At 43.6% G+C, this 26,665-nt stretch overlaps 1 protein-coding gene across 1 annotated transcript; it reads right to left on the bottom strand.

The window, feature by feature from the left end:
* Window positions 1–444: 444 nt before the first annotated feature.
* TMEM179 (transmembrane protein 179) lies at window positions 445–18,299 on the bottom strand. Its single transcript, XM_076345561.1, has 4 exons — window positions 17,827–18,299; window positions 14,034–14,171; window positions 12,431–12,509; window positions 445–10,383 (listed from the first exon to the last, which is right to left on the bottom strand). The coding sequence occupies exons 1-4, from the start codon at window positions 18,126–18,128 to the stop codon at window positions 10,204–10,206; spliced, it is 699 nt and encodes a 232-aa protein (XP_076201676.1). The 5' UTR covers window positions 18,129–18,299; the 3' UTR covers window positions 445–10,203.
* Between the last annotated feature and the right edge of the window lie 8,366 nt (window positions 18,300–26,665).

Here is a 26,665-nt window from a genome sequence, read left to right on the forward strand (position 1 = left end):
GAACCTCTAAAATAATAGCGTGGACTTGTTTCTTATTAATTCCTTGCTCCAAGATAGCTGTTGGGAACCTTTAGGCCCAACCCTGAAGAGAAAGGCTGATGTTACAAGAAGAAAATTAACCAGTTGGCATTTAGAAAATGAACCTGCCCATGCAGCCTGTGGTCCCCCTCTGCATTTGGTAACAAGTTGCCTTTCAGCTTCATGCTGACATGGGAGCATCTTCTCCTTGCCTGCTATGGCATTAGGGTTCACTGCTGGAAGATAGTACCAAAAGGGCTCAGGAAGCTCAGGATGGTTGGCCATATCCTTGACCATGCAAGCTGTGGCATGGAGATGCTGGGGAATGAGTACATGAAATAAGGCGCTACCACTGACTTTGAGAACTACTTTTTATCTTACATTGCAACAAGTTAAATACGCCTTCAAAAAACAGGCACAGAAATATTGACTTTACAAATAATTTATTTGTATATATCACCAGATCATAAAAAGCCAATGCACTGTCCAGCAAAAGGCATCAATATATAAAACACATTAACTCATTATCAGTAACACCAGAGTGTATCACTTATACTGAACCCAGCCCAGTTCCTACTAAAGCCAAAGGAAACTTTGTCAGTGACTCCATTAGCAGAAGGATTGGACTCAGAGTTTTTATTTGCTAGGTGTTTACAAAGGGCTATATTAAAATGCTAGTAAAAAGCTTTCCTTTTGAGACTGTATCAAAACAATAATAAACCTCACTCCAATTCTGTTTCTGTCAAATGCATGCAATTAAAGCTCCAAATCAGCAGGCATTACACCGCAAAAGACCATACAAGTCAAGAGAGAGAATATTCAAAACAGACCAGGCTCTACCCTCAGCTTGTGTGGACTGGCACGGCTCCAGCATGGCTCACAAAGCTAAGCTATATACACCAGCGAAGGATCTACCCCTCCACTGCTTTCAATGGTTAAACAAATTATGAAAAAGTGTTCAGTTTTGTCCCCAAATACCCATGATGCGGGGACCTCTTTAGCAGCATAACACAATGGTTAATCTAGACTCCTATAAGACTTTTCTCACATGGCTATAAGAAGAGACAGCAGCTCATGAATGCATAAGTCACAGGACATACATTTCAGAGAGGCTGAAATGTTTTCAGGTTCTGCACTGACTTATAAGCAAGAAAGATCAGCTTCAGATCTTTGCAAGTGGTGCCACACAAACCTTTTAAAACTATGGGTGTTAATGAGCTCTTTTCAAAAACAGCAAGTCTACAGAGATTTGGGAACAGTCTTCCCTTTCCCACACAAGCCACGAGCTGCACAGGGCAAACGGCCAGCTGTAGGGTATCTGGATCTGCCAACATGGAAAGAAGAGGTTTCCAAAGCAGCCTCTCCAAACCTGGTGGCAATGCCAGCACCTTTACACTAGATATCTACACAGCTGACACAGATGGCTCTCTCCAGAAGCTGAGTGTAGGCAAACACATGCTTCAAGGAGATGCTCTGCAGTTTGTGAAGCTACATGAGCAGGCTGGGGCTGAGCAGGCCAAACAAAGGCTGAAATTGGTGCCAGCACTGCCAGAGCAGGCACTGTCATGCTGGATCCCTCACATCGCAGCCTGAAAGCTGAAATCCCTCATAGCAAATGCACTAACAGTTCTCCTCACTATCTATTTCTATTCTGATTTATGGCACTCTTCTGTCCCCCTCAGCAGTCCTTGTACCCAATAGGAAGAGACATGAGAAATAAGGCCTGATCAGCTTGATGACAATAAAACCCTCTGTGAAGTTTGCAGGAATGTTTTTGGAGATGAAAGTATCTAGGGGAGGAGGTATCAGTGGAACTGTCTATTTTTTGTTGTTGTTTTGTTTATAAACCTTCAAAAATCTCTTAGGTGTACTTCAGATCACAATATATTGAATTCTCAATTGTGTAGCTTGAGCTGAAAAATAGCAATAGTTTTATTCAGAGAGTATTTGACCAGAATTGCTCTGATGCCATCAGTCTGCACTGGCTGTGGACCCCAATGCAGTGGTCCTCCCCCTGGAAGGATGCTGTTCAGCACGGAGCTTCTCAGCATTGTTTAAGAAAAGGACTGCTTGCAACTCCAGAACACTGTGGTTTAATGAGACTGTTAGCACCTTTTGAAGTCAAATGTTGAACACTGTTTTAACAATGTCGGTTAAAACTGTTGCAGCAGCCTAGAAAGTGGAAAGGGTTAACTGATGAAATCAAGATTCAGTGTGTTGCAGGAAGATGTGCTGTATTTCAGACACAAACTATTGGACTTCACAGTGTTAACAGGAAAAAATAATTCCCTCTGCTGCAGGAGTGAGTGGGGGAAGAGCTCTGGACTGTGTTATGTGGGATACCATGACAGATGATTTTCAAACATTTCCCCGCCTTAAAACCTCAGCTAACTCCACCAGGTTCCTCGAGGCTGGCACCAGAGCAATATGTCACCCGAGTCAGGCCTGGCTTATGTAAAGGGAAGGGTTTGACATCATACCTCAGAGAGCCCAAGTGAGAACAGAGAAAATCTTATTTTTCTTATTTTTTCACAAAAGGTAAGGTTTGCCATAGGAGCTGCAATTTTTCTCACATCCATAAATACTCTTCAGAATCTGTATACAAACTGGAGTCAAACTTGCCCAAATCTGGGGGGAAACGAGGGGAAAATAAGGAGCAGATAAAGAGTAGTTCTGTCACACAACTGTTTACTCACTTGTGTGAGAAATCACCCAAGAGGTCAACAGCAATGATGACTCCTCATTCCCACCTCCTGGCAGGTTGTCTCAACCCTTACTTTACAACATAGTCAAGCGGAAAGGGGGAACAAAAACTTCTCAAACTGGATTTCCACCATATACAAATAATTCAGGCTATTTCAGTGAGCAGCTCTTCTTGCCAAGTACTTTGTCTCCTTGATAAACACCAGAACCACCAGGCTAAAACATTGTTATTTAGGAATTTCAAGCCATGTAGAAAAGCTCCAGCAGGAGGATTTGAGGGGGATCCCAGACAACACCATGGTGGAAGTATTCTCCATGGAGATGGAGGCTTGTGTCTCCCAAGGCAGAGGGGGAGGTTAAACCTGTGCCTCGCAGTTACCTGCCAGGAAAGAGGGCTGGGAAAGGACAGTTACAGGCATTTTAACAGGTAGCTCATTGCTTTCTGCCACCCTTCTGAAATGCAGGTTTTCAGGTAACGTATAACCTTCCATGTCTAACAAATCACAGTTGCTGGCTTTTTGTTTTGGTGAGGGGAAAAAAAAAAGAAAAAAAAGAAAAAAAAGTGTTATTTGACCAATCAAAAGGGTTATTCACACAGCCCTTCTTGGGTGCCTATGCCCATTTTTTAGGAACGAGAATCTGACAGGAAGCTGATAAGAGTTAAATCCTAAATATTTTAGCTATCTATGAAAATAGGATTTAGACTCTCACATGGATTCAGTTCTTTTGACTATTGTGTGCAATAACAGTTCAAGCAGTTATAGCAGTTATAGCAGCTATGAGAGGTAGAAAAGTTTAAGCACTCAGGTGAATACATTCACGTTAATCTGTTTGCAATAGCAGTTCAATTACACTCTTTGGCATGGACAAAAGAAACTAAAGAGAAAGCATTGCTATGTAAATACTCTTCCCAACAACAGAATGGAAAGATGCTATCAACTACATGCCTGCACTGAAATAAGCAGCACTTGCTATATATTAAGTAAATTGCTGTCTAACCTCTCAGAAACAAATGTTAAGTTTTCTGAGAAAGTGCAGTTGTGTTTTTCCCTTCTATGTCAGGGGTACATCAAAGTGCTGTCTTCTATGCAGTTGTTAGATTCACAGATTATTTAGTGGAATTTTGTCACTTCAAAAAAAAATTCAGAAATCTCTTATATGTGTACTTGTGCACATTAAAATACAGCTCAGGTTAAGTTTCCTCTTTCTTATGGAGGACAAAAACAGAAACATGCACTTCAAGGCATTAGGGCCATGAACAGAAATTCTAAAACAATTTCAGTGCTCATGAACCTATATGAGCATTTTCTCACTGCATGCAGGTGTGGAAACTAGCCAGGCAAAACCTGCCTCTCTTCCCAGATTGCCTAAGCATAAGGAAAGGACATTCGTGGTCTCCAAAGCAAACATTCCAATGAGATAAAAATGGGCTGTTTCCATCAGCAAAGGAAATGGTCTGAGGCACAAATTTAGGATCTGGATACAGACAGGATTCCCATTAGCTCAAGGATGTTCACACCCAGTCCATTGATTTAAAAGACAAAAGTTTTGTCAAAATCCAGATTGGCTTGTCACAAAATACTGTAAATCTTACCAGTATGAATGACTGTCTGGATTTTTGTTAAATTTATCATTTAAATAGTAGAAGTGATTTTACATGCAATATGTTTGAGGTGGGAGGCTTTGGACAAGGGAGACGATAAAAGCTACATTTACCCAAACACCAGGTTTGCATGTACTTTCTTGCACTGAACATTTTGCAGCTGGCATCCGTTCTGAATTTGCACATTTGATATTGCATTTTCTGAGACCCATCATGTAGATCGATGTGAGATTTGAGGTTGCGCAGAAGCCCTGTTTCCAGCATAAAGCCTGTACAACGGCCTGTGGCTCACACTTTCCTAGCAAGGGGACCCCGCGTTCTGCACCTGGATCAGCCTGAGGAGACTCCTACGCACATCCCCCATCAGGAGATGGTGCCCAACCATCAACCTAAGGGCTAAGCTGCATGAGGTGCGAACAATTGAGATTGGACCAATATGCAACAAAGACTAAGAGATTCTGGAGGACAAATGAAGGTGAAGCATGGCTTCGTATCTCACTGATGAGAGCCTTCAGGTGTCCAGGGGAATCCTGAGTGTCCTCGCTCAACCAGTCATGCATTTCACATGCAACAGCTATTGCACCAGGAAACCCCAAAACGCTCAAACCAGGAATCAGTTTGTCCAGTCTAGCCCTCCATTTCAGAGAATAACACAGCCTAAGGTATTCTAACCCGCTATTTACATTGGGGATTTAGAAGAAACAGGGTAAATGTACATGTTTTCTTAAGGTGAGTTTTCAGGTTATTTTAAATACAGAGGGTTAGATTGGTTAGATTCTCAGACGCCATAAATCAGCTTAGCCCTTCTGTCCCTCAAGAACTACACACTAACTTGCTACACCAAAGATCTGCTTGAGTTTCTTCAACCATTAAGACAATAAATAAGTTCTCCAATGATTCTCCCATCTAAACTCCCGGTACTAAATACCTGTATTATAAATACATCTTTTTTTCCCTTTGTCACCTTATCTTTTCTAACAGCAAAAAAATGACTGTTTACAAAAAGACATGCTGGCTGTTTTGAGCCAGAATATTGTACTGTGTTGCAGACGAGTATGGTTTGGCAACCAAACAACTGATGCTCCTGTCAAAATATGTTCTCTTTGTTGTCTGCAAGTCTGTATTTTAAATGAATTAATAACAGGACCATGTTCATGCCAGGGTCACTGGTCATTTAGGAGTCCATGGTGCAGAATTCCTGAATCAGGGGAAATCAGGACCCCTTGCTGATGCAATACAACTGTAAAGCGTGTGCTCCTATTCCTTGCAGCTCTGCTTCCATCCTGAATACTACATAGGTTAAATCAACAGTGTTTCGTGTTGGTGAGGGAAGGCCTTGAAGGGAAATGTGACTCTCTGTTCCTAACAGGACTAATACAGGCTAACATCAGGACATTACCCAGAGACAGAGGAGAAGTTAAAATATCTGCAAACCCTCATTAGAAACCCATCTCAGCCCTTTGGAAGTTGTGCACTGGCCAGCGCTTTCCTACTCCGCTCACATCACATCCACCTCTGGGTATCATAACCTATGTATCATTGCACAGATCCTAATACTAAGTAAGAAAAAGGCAGTGTAGAAAGTTAAGGCAACCTAACAACTACTCCAACCTAAGCTGCCTGTTAGGAGAAGAGCCTATATCCATATGACAGAAGAGCAGTGGAATTATTTCTGGCACATATGTGTGTACATTGTACATACACACATACACCACCTCCCTGACACTGAATGCTTTCGTGACAAGGTCTGTATACTCAAGCATCCATCAGTGGTTATTATAGCAACCAGTTTTCTAAGGGACCATAGAAACATTGCCATAACACACGTGTCCTTCAGTTTTTAAAATAAATCATCCTGCTCTTATTTTTGCAATTCCTATTGAAAGTTCACAGCTGAAAGATGCCTCATGAATTAGTGGGATAAGAAGTTATGAGCATTTGTGCCCTCATGAGGAAATTCTATTCCAAAAAACAGCTTCAGTTGTTTCTCCATTATAAAAATAATAAACAGCATTGATCTAAAAGCTCAGATGACACTTGTTAGGTCAGATTTTTCTAACCCAATGTGGACTGCTGGTAGGGAATTGGCAGGGAAATTAACCACAGATGGTAGCCAGGACGTGGGCAATATATTTGATGTAACAGAATAATTGCGTGGCAACACCCCGGTGCCTCGGAAAGCAGCATCCAGTTGCATTCGACCAAGTAAGGCTCTCCCTGCGTTACTAGCAATTTTCACAGGCCAAAACAAAGACCTTTTGACTATGATTTTAGCATCACAGGGAACACGGTGACTAAACAACTGCATCCCATATTCTCCACCAGAATGGCTCACAGCTTTGCGATGGGCAGCAGCAGGAGGGGCTGCATGGGCAAAGGCCACAAAGTTTTTTCCCTTTCCACCATGTGACAATAAATAAATACAAGTATAAATACCACACAGGGTTCCAGTTCTTTGAATATACCTCTTGCTAGAGTGTTCCCAGAGGCCTGCTTTTGGAGACGGCAAATTAAAGGCGGCATTGAAATATCACAGAAATGCAACATTTGACTCAGAGAAACTCCTACTGCAGCCACACTCTGGGATGGATGACTAAAAGCAGAGGTCAGAAATGTACAAGAGAGACGTGTATGAGAGAGAGCATAGGTAGGTAGGTAGGTATGTGTGTATAAATAATACTGCTATTCTAACACATTTTCAGCCTGGCATCACCAGGTTGGTCTGAGTGTCCAAGCTTTAGAAGAAGAGGTTGCAGAAAGCTAAATGCAAACAAGAAAGCCCAGCCAGGTCCAATAACTGGGCATTGCACGATACCCTTCCTCCCCTCAAGTCAGCCAGAATGCTTCTCACTACACACTCTGCCTTCTCACCTGCCCACGGGCTTCCTTTAAAACTAGCTTTGCTTTTAAGCATCACTGATGCTTGCAAGCTCGATGCCAACCTCACCCCACCTGGTCAAGTGAGGGTAGCTGGGGAAAAGAGACTGGGATGCATGTGGACCTCAAAGAAGAGCCTCAGCCTCTTTTCAGTTTACATGCCAACTCCAACAGCGAAGATGCTTGCATTCATGGGCGCTGAAATGCAACTGGGGTTAGAAGAATTCACCCAGGTAGATGAATTAGGGAGGCTAAGCTTTGCTGCCAAAGTTAACAGGTGAGTCTCTACGTGTACTTGTGTTGGGCTGGACTTTGCAAAGGCTGAAACGAAGTATTTCATTCCTATTGACTTTTACTTCAAGGTGGGATCCTGGCTGCCCCAGGTGCTTTAAAGATACTACTTTTTGTCTATTGAGCTGCAAAACAATGAAGATAGTGTCAGGGAGAAAATGTCAGGGTGACAAATGCTGTGAAAATGCTAACCACAAAAGTTAACAAGAGTAGAAACCTCAGGACCAGTGTTTGCTGGTTCTCATGGAAGTGGAAAGGAGGAAAAGACCCTGAGACAGGAGAAAAGAGAGCTCCGGACAACCTCATGAATGAGCAGCATCTTCTTCCTCCTCAGAACCAGAGACAAGGCTTGAGCCCTGGTACCTCAGAGCAAGGATGAGGAGGAGACACTTGCTGTCTTCTGCCTCCTGGTTCTTCAAACCCCCAGGCAAGAGCAGTGGTCCCAACCCACATGTTACTTCAGCCTAAGCCTGATTTGGCACATACGTAAAATATATTATACAAAGCGGCAGCATGGTTCCACGTGAGGAGTAAGGCATGCACTGAAGTAATTTGTGGGAAGACACATCACTGCTGAATCTTAAATTCAAAGTGAGACTGAAAGGAGAAGTAGTGTCTTTTACAGTTGGACAAACAACCGGGGAAACACAGGGAACAGGCTAACTTTCAGGACCCAAGCTCTTCGGGGTATGAAGGGGAAGGTCATGCCCTGGTAAAGGGCATAGATGTATCTCTTATTAGGCCAAATGAATTAAAAAAGGCACTCCAACAGTCCAGATCTCTGAAATTTAAGTTGGTATTAACTAACTTGATCTCTGATTCCCTCTTCAGGAACTCCTCCTCTGATGTCAATTCACAACTACAGAAAAGCCACCACTGTAGAGCTTTCAAAGGAATTGCATTCCCTTGTGGGCAGTAATCATGCTGAAAAACAAGATCTCTCTGCAGATAGCTGTGGCCAGCTGGGGCTATAAACAATGTTCACAGAGCCAGCTCACTGCTGAGAGCCCATGGAGGGTTTTTTCCCTAAACCAATGAGAACAATTTGGCTGTTAAATGTAATGTTAGATTTTATGCCCTAAAATGCTTACTAATTTAGGGATTTGTTATGACTTCAAATTCTGTTTCAACCAAATGCTTAAGCTGGTACTTAACTTCAAGCATCAGATAGTCCCCAGAAGACAACAGTAAATCTGCATGGTTGTGCTAGCCCCAGGCTTGAGCTCTGACGGAGTAGAAGCCTGCTGCCTTCTCTCCCCTCCTTCCTATTTACCAGGCAATGTAGTTGTGCATGCTTGCACTTGTGTTGCAATAAATGCAGTCTCAACTCAAATGCAGGCAGTGTCATTGTACTCCCAAAAAATCTTCTTCAGCCTAAACTTAACTGCTTGCTTAAGTTTTCCGCTGAATGGGGGTCTTCTATGCAATGTGTACCTGGGGATAACTGCCTAATTCTAGCACAACTTTACTTCTCTGCCATGCAAATCCCACATTCATCAGAGTGACTCTTCTTAGTTATTGGATCTACTTCTCGTCTCAACCATCCACCTTATTTGTTGAAGCACTAGCCAAGCAAAACTGAAAGCAACAACGAAGTCACTAGTGATCTTTGTGAAAATAACAGTTCTTCTCCCTTTTCACAGCAAAGTTCATCGTCTCCTGCCCATGGACTGGGGAGAACGGACCATTCAACACTGAACTACCTATAAAATAACTCAGCTGTTCGAGCTCCTTGCTATGTTCATAGATATATATAGATACCTACAATGCAAATGTTTACAGTAATTTTGCATACCCTGTATGAAATAAATATCACAAGTAAATTCTAATACTCAAAACTGAATAGTATACAATGTTAGGGACCAAGTTACATTTATAAATGCACAAGCATTAATACTATCTATTTAGCCTAATTTCTTAGTATGCAAGCTTCTGCAATTGCTAGCTACACTACACTTCAGGAGGCATAATAAATGTTGGTCATGCCAAAATCTAAGAAGAAACAAAACCACAAAAATTCTCCACCATCCTTCCAAATGATACACAGTTTTTGACAGATACTGTAATAATATAGTGGTTTCATGAAATTGATTAACACTGTCCAATACTAAATAGCAAGTCTGGAATACAGGTCTCTATGTTCTAAATAAACCCAAAATCAGAGCAGGAGCAACGGGTTTGTCAGCACTGCATCCATACCTAGCAAAAGCAGAGACAGTGAGAGTCTGTACCTGGACCAGAGCTGCAATTACCCAGAATAAAGTGAGAATAGGGGCAGCTTTACTGGCAAAAGGGAGTAGAAGGGAGAGAAGAGGGACCGGGCACAGCCCCAGTTACAACTGTTGTTGCAGAATAGTTTGAAGAAATAGCCTGGACTCTGTAGCCTGGTCTTGCCAGATCAGTCCTCAAAAATGGCCCCTGCCCTGAAAGCCAGTGATAGCACACAGGGGCTCTGCTGGCAAGAGCAGGTTACAGATTGTGCCTGCGCAGGACAGAAAGTTTGCTGTGCCAATGGCACATGGGGCCGTTCATTCTCTGTGTCCTAATATAAGTATTTCTGCCAACAATTTCTCATGGAGGAAGTGGGTGATTCGCAAGTACATCTCTTTTCAGGAAAGAAAAGATCTCACACACTCAGTACCCTGACTCAACTTCAGCTCACACTACTGAATAATAAAATCTAGATCCTGCCCTGGAAATTTGCTTGCACTTTAGATCATGCCACTTTTCTCATCTTGCAAAGAGGTTCGTGAAGAGGATCTTCCTAGCAACAGCTCCTTTTCATGGATCAGACTATCTAGCAGGTCCTCCTGTCTGTAGTTGTGATAAACCTTCAGGAAAGCCAGAATGGTAATTCCCAGCCAAGTCAGCCAGGCAGCCCAGAGACCAAACTAGAGAAGAAAAGAAATGATAAAGAGGTCAGTACTGTGTTGTAAAAACAAAGTCAACTGTCCAGGTGAATATCAAGATCTCAGCTGGACCAAAACCCATGGAGTCACACCAAGTCACACCCAGTGAGGTCCTGGCCACACTGTTCCTCAACTCTGTCAAGTTATTCCTAGCTTAAAAGGAAAAACTCTTTATGTACTAGAAAAACTGAAGCAAAAATGCACTAAGCACAATAATGAAAAAAAGAAATCTGTATAATCCAGGTGCATCCATTGAACTTCCCATATCTGACATTCTGGTCGGCCCAAAGTTCTTGGGATTATTTCACTTTTGTCACTTTGGAACTGCAATATGTTTTAAGACATTTTCCAAAACTTTCTTCCCAAGTCCTTCGGGCCTTCCACTACCCCTGGATAAGTATAAATTTTAAGATATTTCTATTCAAAATATTGTTGAGAAAATCTTACCAATTGAACAGTTACTCTGGGGTAACTGGTTCACATTAGCATGAACTCAGACAGCAAGAGAAACCCACTCCAATCCATCCAAGTTCCTGGTGGCTCATTTATACCTGGTGTGAGATACCCGGGCTTACAGCCTCAGATCTGCAATAGGTTCCATCACTAACTTGTCAGTCTCTCTTGCTTAACTTCATAGAAATAATTACACTGTGATCGGTACAGGTACTTGAATGTTGGCCTCCCTGCCTCAGAGGAGGCTCATCTGTAATAAGGCTTTCTGGCAGAAATTCCATTTTAATTCTATGATGCCTTTAGCAAAGAAACGTTAATTGAATCCCTGTATTTCAGTTTTGACATGCTGCATTTTTAATTAAAAAAATACAACCATTTAAACACTTCCAGACAGTAATACAGCTGTTTACTCTAATAGCCAATTTAGATAAGCAAGGGCCGCTATTTTTTAAATGGAGTTTATGTTCCTATATATCTTATGCACTTTGGAAATTCTCTTAAGTATTTCTGCCCATACTTACAATTATCTCAGTTCACAAGTAAAGAATATTTTTGAGTTATTCTACAAACCTTGGAAATAAGAGATACTAATTTGGCTTTATATGACCATATCTAAAGAATTGGAAGCTCACAAGGTGGACATGGACATTTAGTGTTCCCATGAACTCAAAGCTATAGACAGATAACAGGCTTATTTCTGCTACCCTCCCATTAGCTGGCAGATTACGAGCTAATGGCAAAATCTGCTACAAAATACAGCCTGGCCTTTGGCTAGCATCATATAAAAGGGTCACTTTTATGGCATATTTCTGTCCTACACACAGATATGTCTGAGCTGGGTGTCTAGATGTCAGTGCTGGCAACGAAGGCAGGAAACTAGCTTGTGCCTAAGAGGCACAGCTACCTTCAAGGAGTGCCCCAGCCAAGCTAATGTCTCTTCCCATGTGGGACAACATAAGAAGCATGCGTATGGATGCAGCCCTGCATGGATGGGATTATCCTCCTTGCAGAACTAGTAAGTGCTCACATAAGCAAGTGCTCAAGTCCCAGTGTTAACTGACTGATTGTTGACTTAGAGCTAGTGTATTCAATAGAAAGATCTGACAGCCTTAGAGGTCTAATTCTCAAAGATTCATCAGAAAACAACCCTATCTAAATAACAGTAATCTTTAATTATTTGCAATGGTCTGATATTTATAAGGGCTCAGAAGATCTCAGACAAATTCATGGAAGGCAAATCTAGTAGCCCCATGATCTGGTGCAGGTCAGACATTATTCTGAACAGCAATTGCAACTTTTGCAGAGCTCATTCTTTGGAGAAACAATACATTTTCCATCATGAGTAACATGATCAGTGGTAGAGTCAGGTTTTGACATGTCTGCATTAAAAACTATCTATTTTGATTTTAAAATGCAAATGTGTCCATCACTATCATCCTGATTCAGCACTTGCTGAAGTCAGTGGAAACGTTCCCATTGATTTCAGAGGAATGGTAGTTCAGCTCCAGCAATCCCAGATCAATGAGCAAATGGCAAATGAACTGAGATGATAGAACCATGACCTAGTCTGACCTACCTGTGCAATAGCAAACTGGTCGTAGAAAGCAGAGTTTTCTAAGTTCAGTTCAAGATCTATATCCTGTAATTCCTCACAGCTACCCAAGGAAAGCATTTGGAGGAGAAAAAAGAAAATTATTTCAGAGATACCAAACATAACATGAAGCAACATCTTACACGTGTTTCAAACAGTCACAACGGCGTGTTCTATCAAAAGATATTCAAGTTATTACAGTAGCCAGGTTGCTTGCCAATCTTCTCTAAAACTAGGCTAAAAGAGGCATGTAATTACTTTCTTTAAAAAAAAAAGTATAATTATGTAAGTGATAACACCAATCTTCCGTAAGTGGAACTATAATAGTTATTATGACAATAATATACTTAAAACCCTCTTCTCCCGCTACCCCCAAGCCTCCCACATATGCACATCTGGCATCACCCCAGCTTGGTTGCTTCACCCCTCAACGAAACAAAATGTATGAGCCTCCGTTACCTTTTGACTTCATCAGGAAAAGCCTCAGAAGAAGGGATTGTGTGGGTGTGTTTGTTTCGGATGCTCCAGCAAGGAGACGGTACTCTGATGGTAAGATAGAGGCTGCCTACAGATTTTACAAATAACTTGGACTTTTACTGGTGTGAAAAAAATCCCAGGATTTTGAGGTTGTCTTTCTATCTCTTGGTTGATTTCTGCAGCCTCTTCTCTCTCCTTTTCAGTGCTGTCGGTCATCTTGGGTTCTTATCTGAATATTCGATTAGGTGTTTTTTGTAATTCAATTTTTAATCGAATATTCAAATAATTCGATTAATCGTTGCAGCCCTAAACAGAACATTTACTATGGCATTTTACAACATATGACAATGTGTAACATAAATGTATGCTTTAAATAGTATGTTTATTCAATATCATATGACATAAAATGTCACCTTTTTCTCCCTCTTCATTGTCATTTGTTTGATAGGAAAAAATCTACCTCAACTTATCATGTTTCCTATAAGGAGCATAAGCATCATGGGATACAGTAGACCATTTTAGGAGCTGTACACTTTGTGCACTGTAAGAAAGTATCAACCATCTGTACTTTGTACTTACAAAGTACTTTCCATTCTGCAGCTCTCAGGGCATCCATAGCACCACTATGAGGCTAGCATCTTTATACCAATTTTTGGATGATGGTGTGTTGTGGCACAGGCAGGATGAGTGACTTGCCCGCTGTCATACGGTGGGTCAGTGGCAGAGCCAGGACAGCAAGCCAGGAGCCCTGACTCCCAGTCCCTGCCCTGCTCACAAGACCATACCCCCCCACACTCTTACAACATTTCCAAACTTAGCTCTCCTTTGGAAATAATTTTTTTTAAACTAATGGATTTCCTTTGCTTATGATCGTGACTCTTAAAGAGACCATAAAACACCACGGCAACTGTACTTTTCTTTGTGGGGAACTAAAAGCAAAAAAAGTTTTATTTGCTGTTTTTGTTCCAGATGAAAAAAATTTGGATTTCCACATTACAGACGCCTTCTCCCCTTTCTCACCTTGCATGTACTAACTACCATTTGTAACACCACTGTTCATCTGTGCATATACCAAAAAAAAGAGGAAGAAAATGTATTCTTCAATACTAACCTATTTGGCATGCTTCCTTTTTCGGTAATTGCATCACACCACATGTTAAATCCTACACTCACTATAGTGCTAGCAATAAATGTGATAAACACCACAAAGGCGCTGATCAGCAGATTCAGGAAGGCATAAAAGAAAGAGCTGTAATAAAAGGGAAGAAAAATGTAACTCATAAACAGCTGAAACACAACATCAGCAGTCTCTCTAAGCAGCATACACTGGGCACAAAGATATCAGTTTCCATTTGAAACATATCTGCTTTAATTAAGAACACCTAATACATTGAAAAACTATGGATTATGGTTCTGAGTCACATTATCTTCATTTGTAAATGCTTTTGATTTTGATTTTTCTTTTCACCATAGGAGCATGGGGATTTAAATCATAAATACTAAGTGGTGATTGTTCATACACAGCATGGCTTTCATTAGCTGTAATGATGAAAATCATCATTGTTAAAATAAATGTCATTAGCTCAAATTATATAGTAACTGGAGCTAAAATTATTTCATTACTAAAGTGATCATTGGGTCAAAAATTGCCTAGGAGAGGGAAACTAAAAATAAAACAACACAGTACTGATAGCTATAATCATTTTAAGCAATGTAACACAAAGCACTGCCATCATAGGACACGAATCTCAGTTTTATGGGCAATTTGCAGAGCAGGCCAGCTTCTTCTGGGACTTCTCTGGCTTTGGTGTCAGTATGTTATTTCTGCCAGCTGAATGTCAATTTACCTTAGCTCCGTTAAGTCTGCCCAAACAGGGCCAGCCCTAGGCACGTGCTGTGTTTGGAGTGGTAGAGGGTGGGATGCTTACAGTGGCCCCATAAGGTCAGGGAACTGTCCACTCATTTTCCAACCTCATTGCTTAACTCCCCCCCCCTTAATTCTAGCTAGTGAAAACTTTCTATTCCTTTTCTGACCAAGCCCTTCTCTACTTGAAACTGCTCTAGGTGGCACTTGGAAAGCCTCATTATCTAAAAACTGGACATCTACTCTAGGTCGGAGGAAGACTGGCAATTCCAGGAGGCAGGTCATCCTATTCAGGTTTGGTGACAAGGATGAATACAACAAATTTCCCATCAGTGCCACTCTCATTATGCTGGGCATAGAAGGACTCTACTCACCCCAGAGAACAAAAAAACCCAGTCATTTCTTTTCCCTGGTGGTTCATTAAATGAAAAGCCAAGAGTCAGTGTTTGAATCCTGGGAAGGTTCTTGGCTGGACAATCCTAATTTCTACAGGTTATACACGGTGAGACATATGTGACCTCAGGAGGACTTCTTTAAAATGAGATGAGGAAACAATTACCAGTGGGGTTAGGATGTTTGTTCCTGGGTTGACGTGGCTTTAGAGGGTCTTTCTAGGTTCTGTCCAAAGTGACAGTCATCCCATCCCAACTCTGATAGAAAAGAAGTGAAATAAACCACCTTCCAGAAGTGCCCTTACAGACTGTAGTGGGAGCTGAATGCCAGGACATCTGACTTCTAGGTGAACACTGAGATGAATCCTACTCTTGTCCTTTGGCTTCACTAGATTTGGCAGACTAGATCAGCTCACCTCCACCGAGTGCCAGGGTCACCCATATGGCAGAGGGAGCTGGTATGAGCACACCATGGTTTTGCACGTCCACTGCCCCTGCCCTGATTTTCACACCTAGCCTGGATTTCATCCCGAGTGTTGCTAAAGCCATATCCACTGTGTGCACCTTAGCATGGTATGCTGGCCTGAGAGGCAGAAAAGACCTGAGCTGTCCACTGAATAAAAACAGCATTGACACCAGAATTAGTTAACAGCTCTAGAAAAAGAACTGTTACTAGGATTATTCAGTGGATCATCACCAGCCCAGGACCTCTAGTCCTCCCTCTACTTCCTACCCTGCAGCGTAAGAGGTGCCAAGGTCCAGAATCTGACTTTCCACTGACAAAGCAGCGCTCAGCATGGCACTTGATTTGCACCAGGTAATCAGTAACCATCACCATGTGCTGGAGATTCCTAAGGCCAGGGCATCCTGGTAGACAACTCTGGCGATTCGGCTCTCTACCTCACCTATTTTTCTCCTTAGGTCAGAATTTCAAGCTACATATTCTAGATGGAGTGAATGCCCTGTAATGATAAAAGCTTACACTCAAAGTAGAAGTCGCTTTGCAATCCTAGCAGTGAAGTATCTGAGTTGTACCTCTACCTTTCAGCTGAGCTGAATAGTCCCGGGCCCAGAGCATGGCTGGCAGCCAGCACTTGCTTTTCCTACTCCTGCAGGCAACTTGAGCTCAGTCTGACCCTGAGGCAAGTCCTAACTATCTGACAGCAATCATTCAAAGCCATTGCACATGAAGGCTGGCCACCTTGCTAGGATGCATAGGGTGCTACTCCTGATTGCTTCAGGCCAATTTGCTCCAGAGCTGGCCCGGCAGCAGTGATCCTAAAGGGACAATATTCAGGGGCCTGCCAAAAGGTTTTGAACTAAATAGCCACGTTTAGAAGCAGGCCAAACATCTGATCCAAATTTCCTTATTACAAGGGTTTTACTGCTGGTTTCTTCCAAAAATTAACTAGTTCTGAACAGCAAAACTGAAAAAAGCATCTGGATTCAACTAATCCTCTATAGGCATCTGATCACCTGAGGAAGCTGAATTCAAATGTATCAAGTCCGTGGTTATATTTAGATCTTGTAAGGTAAGTTTTAATATAGAAATAAGTTTCTAGTCTATACTTACTATAGCATGTTTTAGTATTAGGCAGCTTGAGAGTGGTTGGAAAGAGCCAGGGAGACAACACTGCTGTCCAGTCCCCAATATTACCAACATCAGGGTGTTGTACAAGCCCAAACGTGCATAACAGCCACTGACCCAAGAAACCTCCAATCCAAATAGACCTCGAAATGAGTGATTTACCCTTGGCATGGTCCCTAAACCATGGGAAAATGGCTTTCCTAGTCTAGCCAGCCACCAATGCATGCTCCTGCCTTCCCACCTCTGTGCAGGTGGATGCTTGGAGGGCCCTGGTCCCGTAGCACCTGCAGGCTGAGTTACCTGTGCCAGGGGCTCTACCCAAGGTGGCAGGACAGGCCACCAGAGAGGCAAGCACAGAGCACAGCACTCTGGAGCTGCTGCCTGGACCACCAAGCCTCTCGCTGTTCCTGCTGGGCTCTGATGCCCCTTGGTTTGTCTGAGCACAGTAACCGGCTGTCAGTGCAGCCCTGCGGCTGCTGCAGGGAGTGCTCAGCATTGCTCTCATGTCGTAACCAAGCAATAGTTGTTCCCTGCAATAGTTGCCATGTCCACCACAAAAGCAGGATAAAAATAGAGGAGGACCACCAACCGCTCCCTTGTGCCCCCTCCCACACACAACCATGTTGTTTCAAGGTTTTTGACATACCCGGTGTACGTCTGGGGAAGGCACCCCTTTGCAGGGACATGTAGTGGGACCATGGTCAGGAGGCACCTGCGAGCCCCAGCCTCCAGCATCGCCCCGCAGCCCCCAGCACCCTCCATGCCCACCACAGCAGAGCTGGCCAGATGCTACTTCCAGACTGCCAAAGGGCAGCAGGCGCATAGCGGTGAATCTGGCCCCCCACACCGAATTCTTGCAGGGTAGCATCCTCCAGAGAGGGCCCTGGACACAGGTGTGTGTGCAGACAGATGCAGGCAATATACCGCCCCACCCCAAACCCCTCTAGGGAGCAGGATGATCTGGATGGTGCAAAGCCCAGGGCTTCGCCCCCAGGCTGCTCCCACTTGCCCCAGCCTGCAGGAGGGATGAGCACCCCCTGCCCTCCCCAGGGGTACTTACTCCTCATGCCCTTTGCAGAGGAAGAAGAGGGTCCTCCAGGCCTGCACTGTGGCCAGCAGCAGGGAGAGGAGCCCGGTGAAGATGCTGAAGCGGCAGGCGGCCTCGGGCCCCCACTCCTGCACGGTGAAGCGCTGCCTCTCCACCGTCAGGTTGGCGTTGAGCCACATGCCCTCGGTGAAGAGCAAGCACCGGCCGTGGAAGTCGTTGCCATTCTCAGAGAGCGGCACCACCACGATGAAGCTGAAGAGGAAGGCCAGGAAGTAGCAGATGCACTGAGCGAAGAGGAAATTGCTGAGCGCCATGTCCGCGGCTCTGCGCAGGCAGAGGGAGGGAAGGAGGGAGGGATGGAGGAGGGAGGGATGCAGGAAGGAGGGATGGAGGAGGGAAGGATACAGAAGGGAGAGATGCAGGAGGGAGGGATGCAGGAGGGAGGGATGTGGGGCGGCAGCGGGAGGAGGATGGAAGGATGAAGGGAGGAAGCCTGCAGCAGTAGGGGGTGGGGAGGGAGGATGCGCAGTGCAATGCAATGCAATGCAATGCCTCCTCCGGGCACAGCTGCTGCCTCTCCCGCCGCCCGAGCTGCCCCTGCTGATGACTTCAGGGCTTGCGGGGGGAGCGGAGAGGAAGAGCTGTTGTGGGGGATCCTTCTTCTTTGGGAAAATCTGGTCACTGATACACCCTGGTGCCCAGGGGGTTAAATCAGTCTGTGCCTCCCCGGCAGGGCTGGGTACCACCGGCTCTCAGTGGGGTATCCCCCTAATGACATAGGACACTGATGTCACCCATGTTGGTGGCCGTGACACATACCCCTCCACCACAAAAAAAAAAAACAAAACCAAAAAACCCAACCAGCTTCATCCTGGCTGCTGGATCCCAGCAAGTTTTGGCCCCAGTTTCTAAAAATCTGGCCACCAACCTCAGATGGTGGCAATAAGGGACAGGGTGCACAGCTACCCTGGGACCTGCAGACCGAGTGGTTTTGTTCCTAGCCCAGCTGGTCACCCCCTGCAACAAGATATTGCAAGTGGCAGCAAGGGTTCACCAGAAGTGGAGTAACTTTTCTTGAGCTTTGGTGCCAGTTAGGGGCTGCCCAGGTTTGGTATCATCTGCATTGTCCTCTGGCTGGCAGGCAGAGTAGGGGTGAAAGAAAATAACTTTAAGCTCCAGCTGGACATCGAGCTGAGAACGGATCAGCACAGCAATAGTACGTGCATGGCAGGGAAAGTCACCACTCACTTGATTCCCAGGGGTGAGCATCCACCCTGCTCTGCACTGCCAGGGACCAGCCCCCTGCCCCGCACCACTCTTGGAAAGACGTCAGAGCATCCCCTCAGCTGTAGGGCCCAAAACTGCATGGCCAGGATGCAAGAAAGCAAAAAGCATCAGAGAGAGGGGGGTGACGTGCTCAGTGCCCCCCCCCCCAGCACAAAAATCCGAATTAAACTGACCCCAAGTTAGAATTTCCCCTCAATCCCAATTTCATTTTTCCATCTAAACATGAATCCTCTTTCCAACACAAGACACCGCAATTCATCTCCAGTTCCAGGTAAAGGCCTTTCCTAATGCAATTTCCTGGCCCTATGCAGTCTGAGATCAACTGCAGGTCTCGGATCACTTCTTAATCCCAGGGTTGTTTCTGCTCATTTTAGGCACTGTGCCGCTTCCCAGGTAGTGTTTAGAGGAGCAGATGAGGGACTGGGACCCAGAATATACTGCACATGGGATTTCAGGCTTCTGTTTCCATTGGGCAACAAAACAATTATTTTTCTATGCTGTTAAGAGGTTACACATACAGTCCTGAGACAGGCACTGCAGGGATTCTCGGAGAATATATTAATTCAGCTTAATTGTAAATCATTTGTAATGCATATTATCTTGAAATCTTGCTCTATCCATACAAGGAAAGTATTTTTTGTGCAGATCCTGCTTCTTGAATAAAAAAATTTGTCAGTATATATGAAATGTGTCAGGCCATTTTTCTGATCCTTACCCAACTCTGATCATCAAAAATTGTATTTCAATTTTGCAAGATGAGTTATAGAGCACTGACCTGACCCTGTGGGGATAGACGTGCACTCCTAACAGAAAAGATTTTGCTGATATTTCAGTCTGGTAGTAAGGAAGAAAGCTTATTGCTCTTAACCTTGCTTCCAAGTGCTGGGTTTCCAAAGGGTTTTGTCCTTTATCTGGGAGGAAATCAGACCTGGACTGAGCTGGAAAACTCTTTTCTTTGAAACCTGACACATCAGATTTGCCAGATAATGTTTTCTGAAGTTAACTTGGGAGGTCAACACCAACTTAAAAGCTCAGTTATTGCTTACACTGGAGCCCACAGAAGGGACCAGCAGATGCCAAGGGCGCTTTGCCTTGGGTGAGCCCAATGCTCAGGTCTTACCACCAGCAACCACAGAGCTTTGTTGCGGGAGGGTTATTGCAGAGGTGAAACGTGAAGGTCACTTGTAGAGCACATAAAGTTGTCTTTGCCGATGAACAAACTCAAGAGAGCATTTATCGGAGATTTTCAGAAAATACAGTTAGGCATTTGCAAATGTTAACAGTCATGTAAAACAGCTGCACTTAGGAGTTTGACAGCTACTGAAGCACAGTACTTGGTTGGATGGAGCAACCACACACTGGAGTGAGCAAAGAGCTAGAAATCAAACCTGTCAGCTGTCACTCATTTGGCAGCTGTCTGGATTTCTTATACTCTTCTCTCATGTAAATCCTAAAAAAAAAAAATTACGCTGGGCTGGAACTTGGTCTCTGAAATATACAGCTGTTTTAGTGGAGTAAATCTGACGGTGTTTTACAATGAAAACTTAAATAGGCTTAGTTTCCTTAAAATGGTGAAACTGGGGGAGAAAGGCTCAAGGCAAGGTGAATGATCATTCATTCTTTCTCATATCACAGGGAATGGAGGACATCAAATACACAGGTCAGGCAGAAATTTTAAAAGAGAAGAAAAGATGCACACGTTTCACACAGCACATAATTATTCGGTGGCACTCATCACAGGACACTGCAGAGGCCAAAAATAAATACTGGTTCAAAGAGAGATTAGAGAAACTAATGGGAAAAAGCCCATCAAGGGCTGCTAAACATGGAGCTGGGGAAGTAACCTGCAGCTCGGGAAGTCCCTGAGCAGCAGGTTGCTGAGAAAGTAGAGACACAAAATGATCACTCTGCATTTTCCAGAATCCTCTGTTCTTCCCTAAACCAAGTATCTGCTACGTAGTGGTGCCGCTGTCCTTGGAGATGGGATCCCAGGTGAGATGGTCCTTTGGTCTGACCCACTATGGCCGTTTCAGGTTCTCATTACAACAGCTGACATTACTAGCCTGCTGTCTCAGCTTTGCCATCCAGGTAGGGAGAGCTGTTCCTCCAAAGCATCCTCCCATACCTTGGCTCCTGTAAACGTGTTTAGGAGGGGGTTACCACTGGAGCAGACATGTGGTCAGCATTTGGTCCCTTTCACACTGTGGAGGAAGCCAGTGGGGTAGTGCTTGCAATTACCCAGGACAGAAAGAAGAGATGGACATGTGATGAGAGGAGGCTGCACATTCCCCCAGCTCTGGTGGTGCCAGCACAAGGAGCACAGCACAGATATCTTCCTACTGCAGCCCCACCATGATCAACAGCATCTTGAACACAACATCCCAGACCTCCTACCCGCAGCTCAGAAGGGGCTTGCCTGCTGCAGGGCACCCACCTGGGCTTTCTGCACAGGAATTGAACTCCCATCTCCTGTAGGGAAGAAACCCCAAGGAGACTGTGTGCTGACATGGGATTGAAGATGACTTGCTCAGCATCAGGGAGGGTGAAGTCCAAAGTTTGTAAATTCTATTTGTCTGAAAAAAAGTCACAAAAAACCAAAACAGGCTGCAGGATCAACTGCCATTGCCATCTCAGTGATAAGCAGCAAACCAACCTGGATAAATCAAGGTCAGATGTACCATATTTGCCTGTATTCCCTTCAGCCCCATATCTCCTTCTAGTCACCTGGCTAATCCTCTGTAGATCAAGTAACGCTGTATGCGTTGGACTGATGTGGAATGACTGATGGAGACTGTAGCTTTGGCTGTGCTGCTCCACACTCCCTCTCAAGTCATTAATTATGCCATCTGACATGAGCAGTGCTCTCAAGTTGATATTTGTGAGGTAAGTGATGAATTTCCTCTCCTCCTGATAGCTCATTAGGACATGTTTTATTATGGAAAATTTGCTGAGGAATTAATTATTCAGGCAAAAATATTTTTGTGAGAAACTTTATTTATTTATATATTTATTTTACCTTGGATATATCATTTCTGTGGTCCAAGAAAAATAATGGCTACATGTCTAGAAGGTGGCTACCATCTTGATACCTGTAACATGCTGTTTATTTCTGGAGAGGAGGCACAGAGTCACAGTGGTATCTCTGCAGAAGGATGCCCAGGGAGCAATATGTCTGTATTCTAGGCAGAGAAAACCAGTCCAAATGGCTGCTTTTGAGCCATCCCTTCAGTCACCCAAAGGCAATTTTTCCCTGGTTTACCTGAGCTCAAACGGCTGCCTCAGCCCATTTTACCAAATGGTTTAGCAAATGCAGTTTGCCCATTTAATGCAGCAAACCAGCTCCAGGCTCTGGAGTCTATTTTATTCAGACTCTCTGGTCTGTTTTATTATTATATCAATCCATTATTATTATTCCACAAGTCTTGACCTATGGTATTTGTCCTCTGAAACTAAGAGAAAGGATCCAGGCATCCCACGTATCATCTTATGGTAGTTACTGCAAGTACCACTTTTTGGGAGAGGCTTCTCGTGGTAATCACTGTCTGCAAGAAGGTGTCTGCCACTAGTTCAGAGGGAATATAGACAAAGTACCTAACTGTCAGCCAGCTGTCACATCTGCATTTCTTCACAGCTACTACTGTGTCATGAATCTCTCAGGGCATCTCATCTGGGAACATCTTGACATTTTGCCTTTTTTTTTTTTTTTTGTGCAAGCATTTTTTTAAAAGTATCTCCATTCTGCTAGGAAAGCTGTCTTGTGTACGAGGAGGTTATGGACAGAGAAGGTGCCATGTTGACAGACATTAATGGAGCAGTTATCGGGAAGCAACAGAATGTCATTAATGTGTCCAGATACAATAACCTCTGTATTTTGATACTCAAAGAAAAACAAACATATTCAAACCTATTCACATTCTGAACTGAACAAGGCCAGGCTGTGGCTAAAATATAAATGAAAAAAAAAATGCTTGAGCTTTTCAGAGCATGTGTGACTAGTGCATGTCAGACTCCACACAGCACCTTACAGCCTGTTAGAGCTATAACAACTAGCAGGGACACAGTCCCAAAATGGCACATTATTTGCTCACCTTCCTCTCCTGTCCTCTTTTAAGGGGACAGAGGTAATGACAAGGGTAGGACAGACTAGCAAGGCTCTGATCCCAGGTTCTGCACAGGTGAAGAGTGCATTAAAAAAAAAGCTTCAGGAGTGAATGTATATTTTCTTCTGGCACTAAAAAAAATGTCAGAAAAGCATGGGAGAGTTGGAGACTGCTTAAAAGAATAAAAGGAATGAAAGGGGGGGAAAAAGACAACAGAAGAGAGATCAGCGAACTAGGAACCCACAGAGTCCGAGCAATCAAAACCCAGCCTGAGGATAAATGTAACTCTGCCCTGCTTTAGATTAAATGGGGTCATTATATATTACATCAATATCTTACATCTGCAGCTTAACCTGTGACTGCCAAAGACTGCAATATCACCAGATGCAGAAGTCAAGCAGTTGCTGAGGTCTTGTCCATCTGAAAAGCGCTGGATCTGCTCAAAACTCTGCACTTCAGAGCCTGTGCTTTCTGTACTTCCAGACATTCAGCATCCGAAAGCCCCTTGCGTGCAGATAAAGTTTGTCGCAGTGTTCTGCTCTATTTCAACTGCTTTTTTCTACCTGGACAATTACTGGCAGGCACTATTTCCCTTGATAAAATGGCTATCCTGTGCCTCCTTGTAGTGCCACTGCCTGCTCGGTAGCATGAAAGGCACCGAGCAGAACTGGCAGGCAAGGTTGTGGCCTCACCAGCCACACAGCAGCAAAGTCCCTTGTGTTGTCCACGTCCCCCTCTCTGTTTCTACCTCTTGCAGGAAGGTGTGTTTAACAGGGGTAATTCTTACGACATGCAGAAATCTAGCAGCAATTTTGGGGAAGACCTCCGAACTGTTTTATCCTCAGGCCTTTACTGGTGATTGACACTTTGCAGAAGCGAGTCTGGCGCCCAGAGCCTGGTGTAGGGGGTGCCCAGCACTCGTGGCGCTGCTGCTCCGACTCCGAGCCTTTTGAAAGTGATGTTCAGGGCTTTTTTCCTGAAGATCATGCAAACATTTCCCAGCCCTAATATGACTTTGAAGAAGAACTTCAGCCTTTGCTGCTTTTGGTTTTCTTTGTAAAACCATTTTTATGTGCAGCCACTAACTAATTTGTATCTTAAGATGGAGTCATTTTCCTCAGAAATTCTCAAGGTCAGTAATCAAGGATCCACCACAAAGACAGCTGAAAAGCAGAAAAAAAAATCCCTCTGTAAACCACATCATGTTTTTAAATGAGTTAAAAATGCTTTAGGTTGCAGGGGGAGACATATCACAGAGTATCTCTGCTGTTCATTCTAATTAAATGTATGTTGAATCACATTTTAGAAAAAAAAAAGCATCTCAAACCCTTGTCCAAGTAACTGGGTGCTACAAATCAGTATATCTCAATTAGTTCCAATGCTGCTGCACTACTTTATACCAGAGGAGGTTCCGACCCACCTGTCTTCACCCGTTTCTGTTCCACTCACATAGACGTATACTAAGAGCAGCTAATGGCTAGCATGCCGATTAATAACATGTAGTTGCTTTATGTGTGACATATTGTACCATGCATTGATTTTTAATCTGCTCAAACTAGCATTTGTCACGCAGGGTGAAAGTCTGATGTGAGAAATAGCCTCTTCATTTTCCCTGACAACTATTAACACTGAGCTAGTCTTCAGTGCTTGTGCCGCAGGCAACTGCTCCTGCCAAAAATAAATGCAAAGACTGAGGAGAGACATGGTTTGCAAAATTAAACTCTGTCTCAAAAGTGAATAAATCAGGACAGAGAGGCACATCCTTAATTCCTGGAGACAGGAGGAAATTCACGGTGACTGTTTATCCCTGACAAGGCAGTGAGCAAAAAAGAACCCAAAACGTTAAGACAGGGCTTTGCTACTGCCTGTAGACGGGACAATGCAGCTATAATGGGGGAAAGTGGACTTCAACTGTTTCTGGAGCCATAGATTAAGGGTAAAGTACAAGGGTCTTGTGGCTTCTCCACCACACAGTCATGTCACAGCCCACACTCAGCTTCCAAAAGACATTCTCTGTCAACCTGACTAAAGTCCCACCGCCAAAATGCACATTGGGCAGGTAGCTGTGAAAGCTGAGAGCCAGCCCCAGTAAAACACAGGACACAAAGACATAGAGGGAAATAAGGTGACTATGGCCCTCAAATAGTTCTGGAGTATATTGTGGCCTCATTAGTCACATTGCTCATATGTGAGATAGAGACAAATGTTCCTCAGCTCAGCTCCTCAGCTGAAGGCACTGGTGACTAACCTAATTACAGCCAGCAGGAGGTCTGACCTGGTACATCGTCTCTCGAGGCTACTGAGAAAGAAGTGGAAATAAATTAAAAAAAAGAGCCCCAGATCATCATATTCCTGGCTTGGTGCAGTTTTCAACTCAGTAGATGAAACTGCACAAACCAGGTGGTTTCCATATTTCAGTCCAAGCCAAAAGTACTTGCCAGCTAACACACACTGGCTGGCCCCAGCTTATCCCGTGCATGGATGTCGGGTATGCATCGGTTGCTGTCACTGGATTTAGTTATTGGTAATCAACAGAAAATTGGGTAGATCTGTTTGGTTTTGAAAACAATAAACCTATGGGCTTTCTGAAGGTCAGAGGACTCCCAAATATTTCATGTCATTATTGCTGTCTTATCATTAGCCTCTCCTGTAATGTTATGAGGTGCTTGCAAAATGTAGTCCCTCTGAGGCTTTAGAAACACTGAAGGTTCAACTATTTATTCCCCTTCTCATTAGGGTGTTATTTGTTTGTAATGTACAGGGATCGGTTATAAAATGCTGTGGTGGACTTTGTATTTAAAGGTCTGTACAGGGAGGATAACAGCCACTGCTTGGGTAAATCCTGAGGTCCCCAGAAGTTATTGCGTAGCTGAGATGCAGCTGTGTTATGCAGCATTATTGCCAAGGGCCTCAAAAGTTCTGTAGAATGCTATCAAAACAAACAAAAGAAAAGAATAAAACGGTAAAATAAAAATAGAGTAAAATAATGATTAGCAAATCAGAGATTCACATGTGAGCTCAAAATTAACTACTTTGTACGTTCAAACAGAGGTCCCACCTTGTGTCAGGGACACACGCATTTTACATTGATCAAAGCAGAGCTTTGAATAGTTGACATAGGAGATGAAACATAGATCTGTGATTTGCAAAGTAAAAAGGCAACAACAGCAATAATGAGACATCAAAATAGTCTGAATGTCACACTCCTGGGTGCAACCATAGTGATACCTTATCTTGTGGCAGAGATGAAAAGACAGGGAATACAAGCTCATTATTGTAACAATTACTTTAATAAGCATGTAAAAAGGGGATTTGGTGAGGTTTTTGCTGTTTCTTGTCATATTTGGTATTCATTTTCATTGTGATTGATCAACAATTGACAAATAATGCCTTTTACTAAAATGCACAGTATGAGCAAGATTTTCAGAGGTGTCTTGTGATGTTTGGATGTCCCACTAACACTG

Source organism: Aptenodytes patagonicus, chromosome 7 (assembly GCF_965638725.1).
Source record: "Aptenodytes patagonicus chromosome 7, bAptPat1.pri.cur, whole genome shotgun sequence".
Classification (NCBI taxonomy): Eukaryota; Metazoa; Chordata; class Aves; order Sphenisciformes; family Spheniscidae; genus Aptenodytes; species Aptenodytes patagonicus.

Bases quoted from the DNA above. Each gene is read 5' to 3' on its own strand.
- TMEM179 (XM_076345561.1), bottom strand. From the start codon at position 18,128: ATGGCGCTCAGCAATTTCCTCTTCGCTCAGTGCATCTGCTACTTCCTG. The intron at 14,172-17,826 runs GTAAGTACCCCT...CTTTTATTACAG, and splicing joins CTCTGCAAAGGGCATGAGGA to CTCTTTCTTTTATGCCTTCC. The intron at 12,510-14,033 runs GTTAGTATTGAA...TTCCTTGGGTAG, and splicing joins AAAGGAAGCATGCCAAATAG to CTGTGAGGAATTACAGGATA.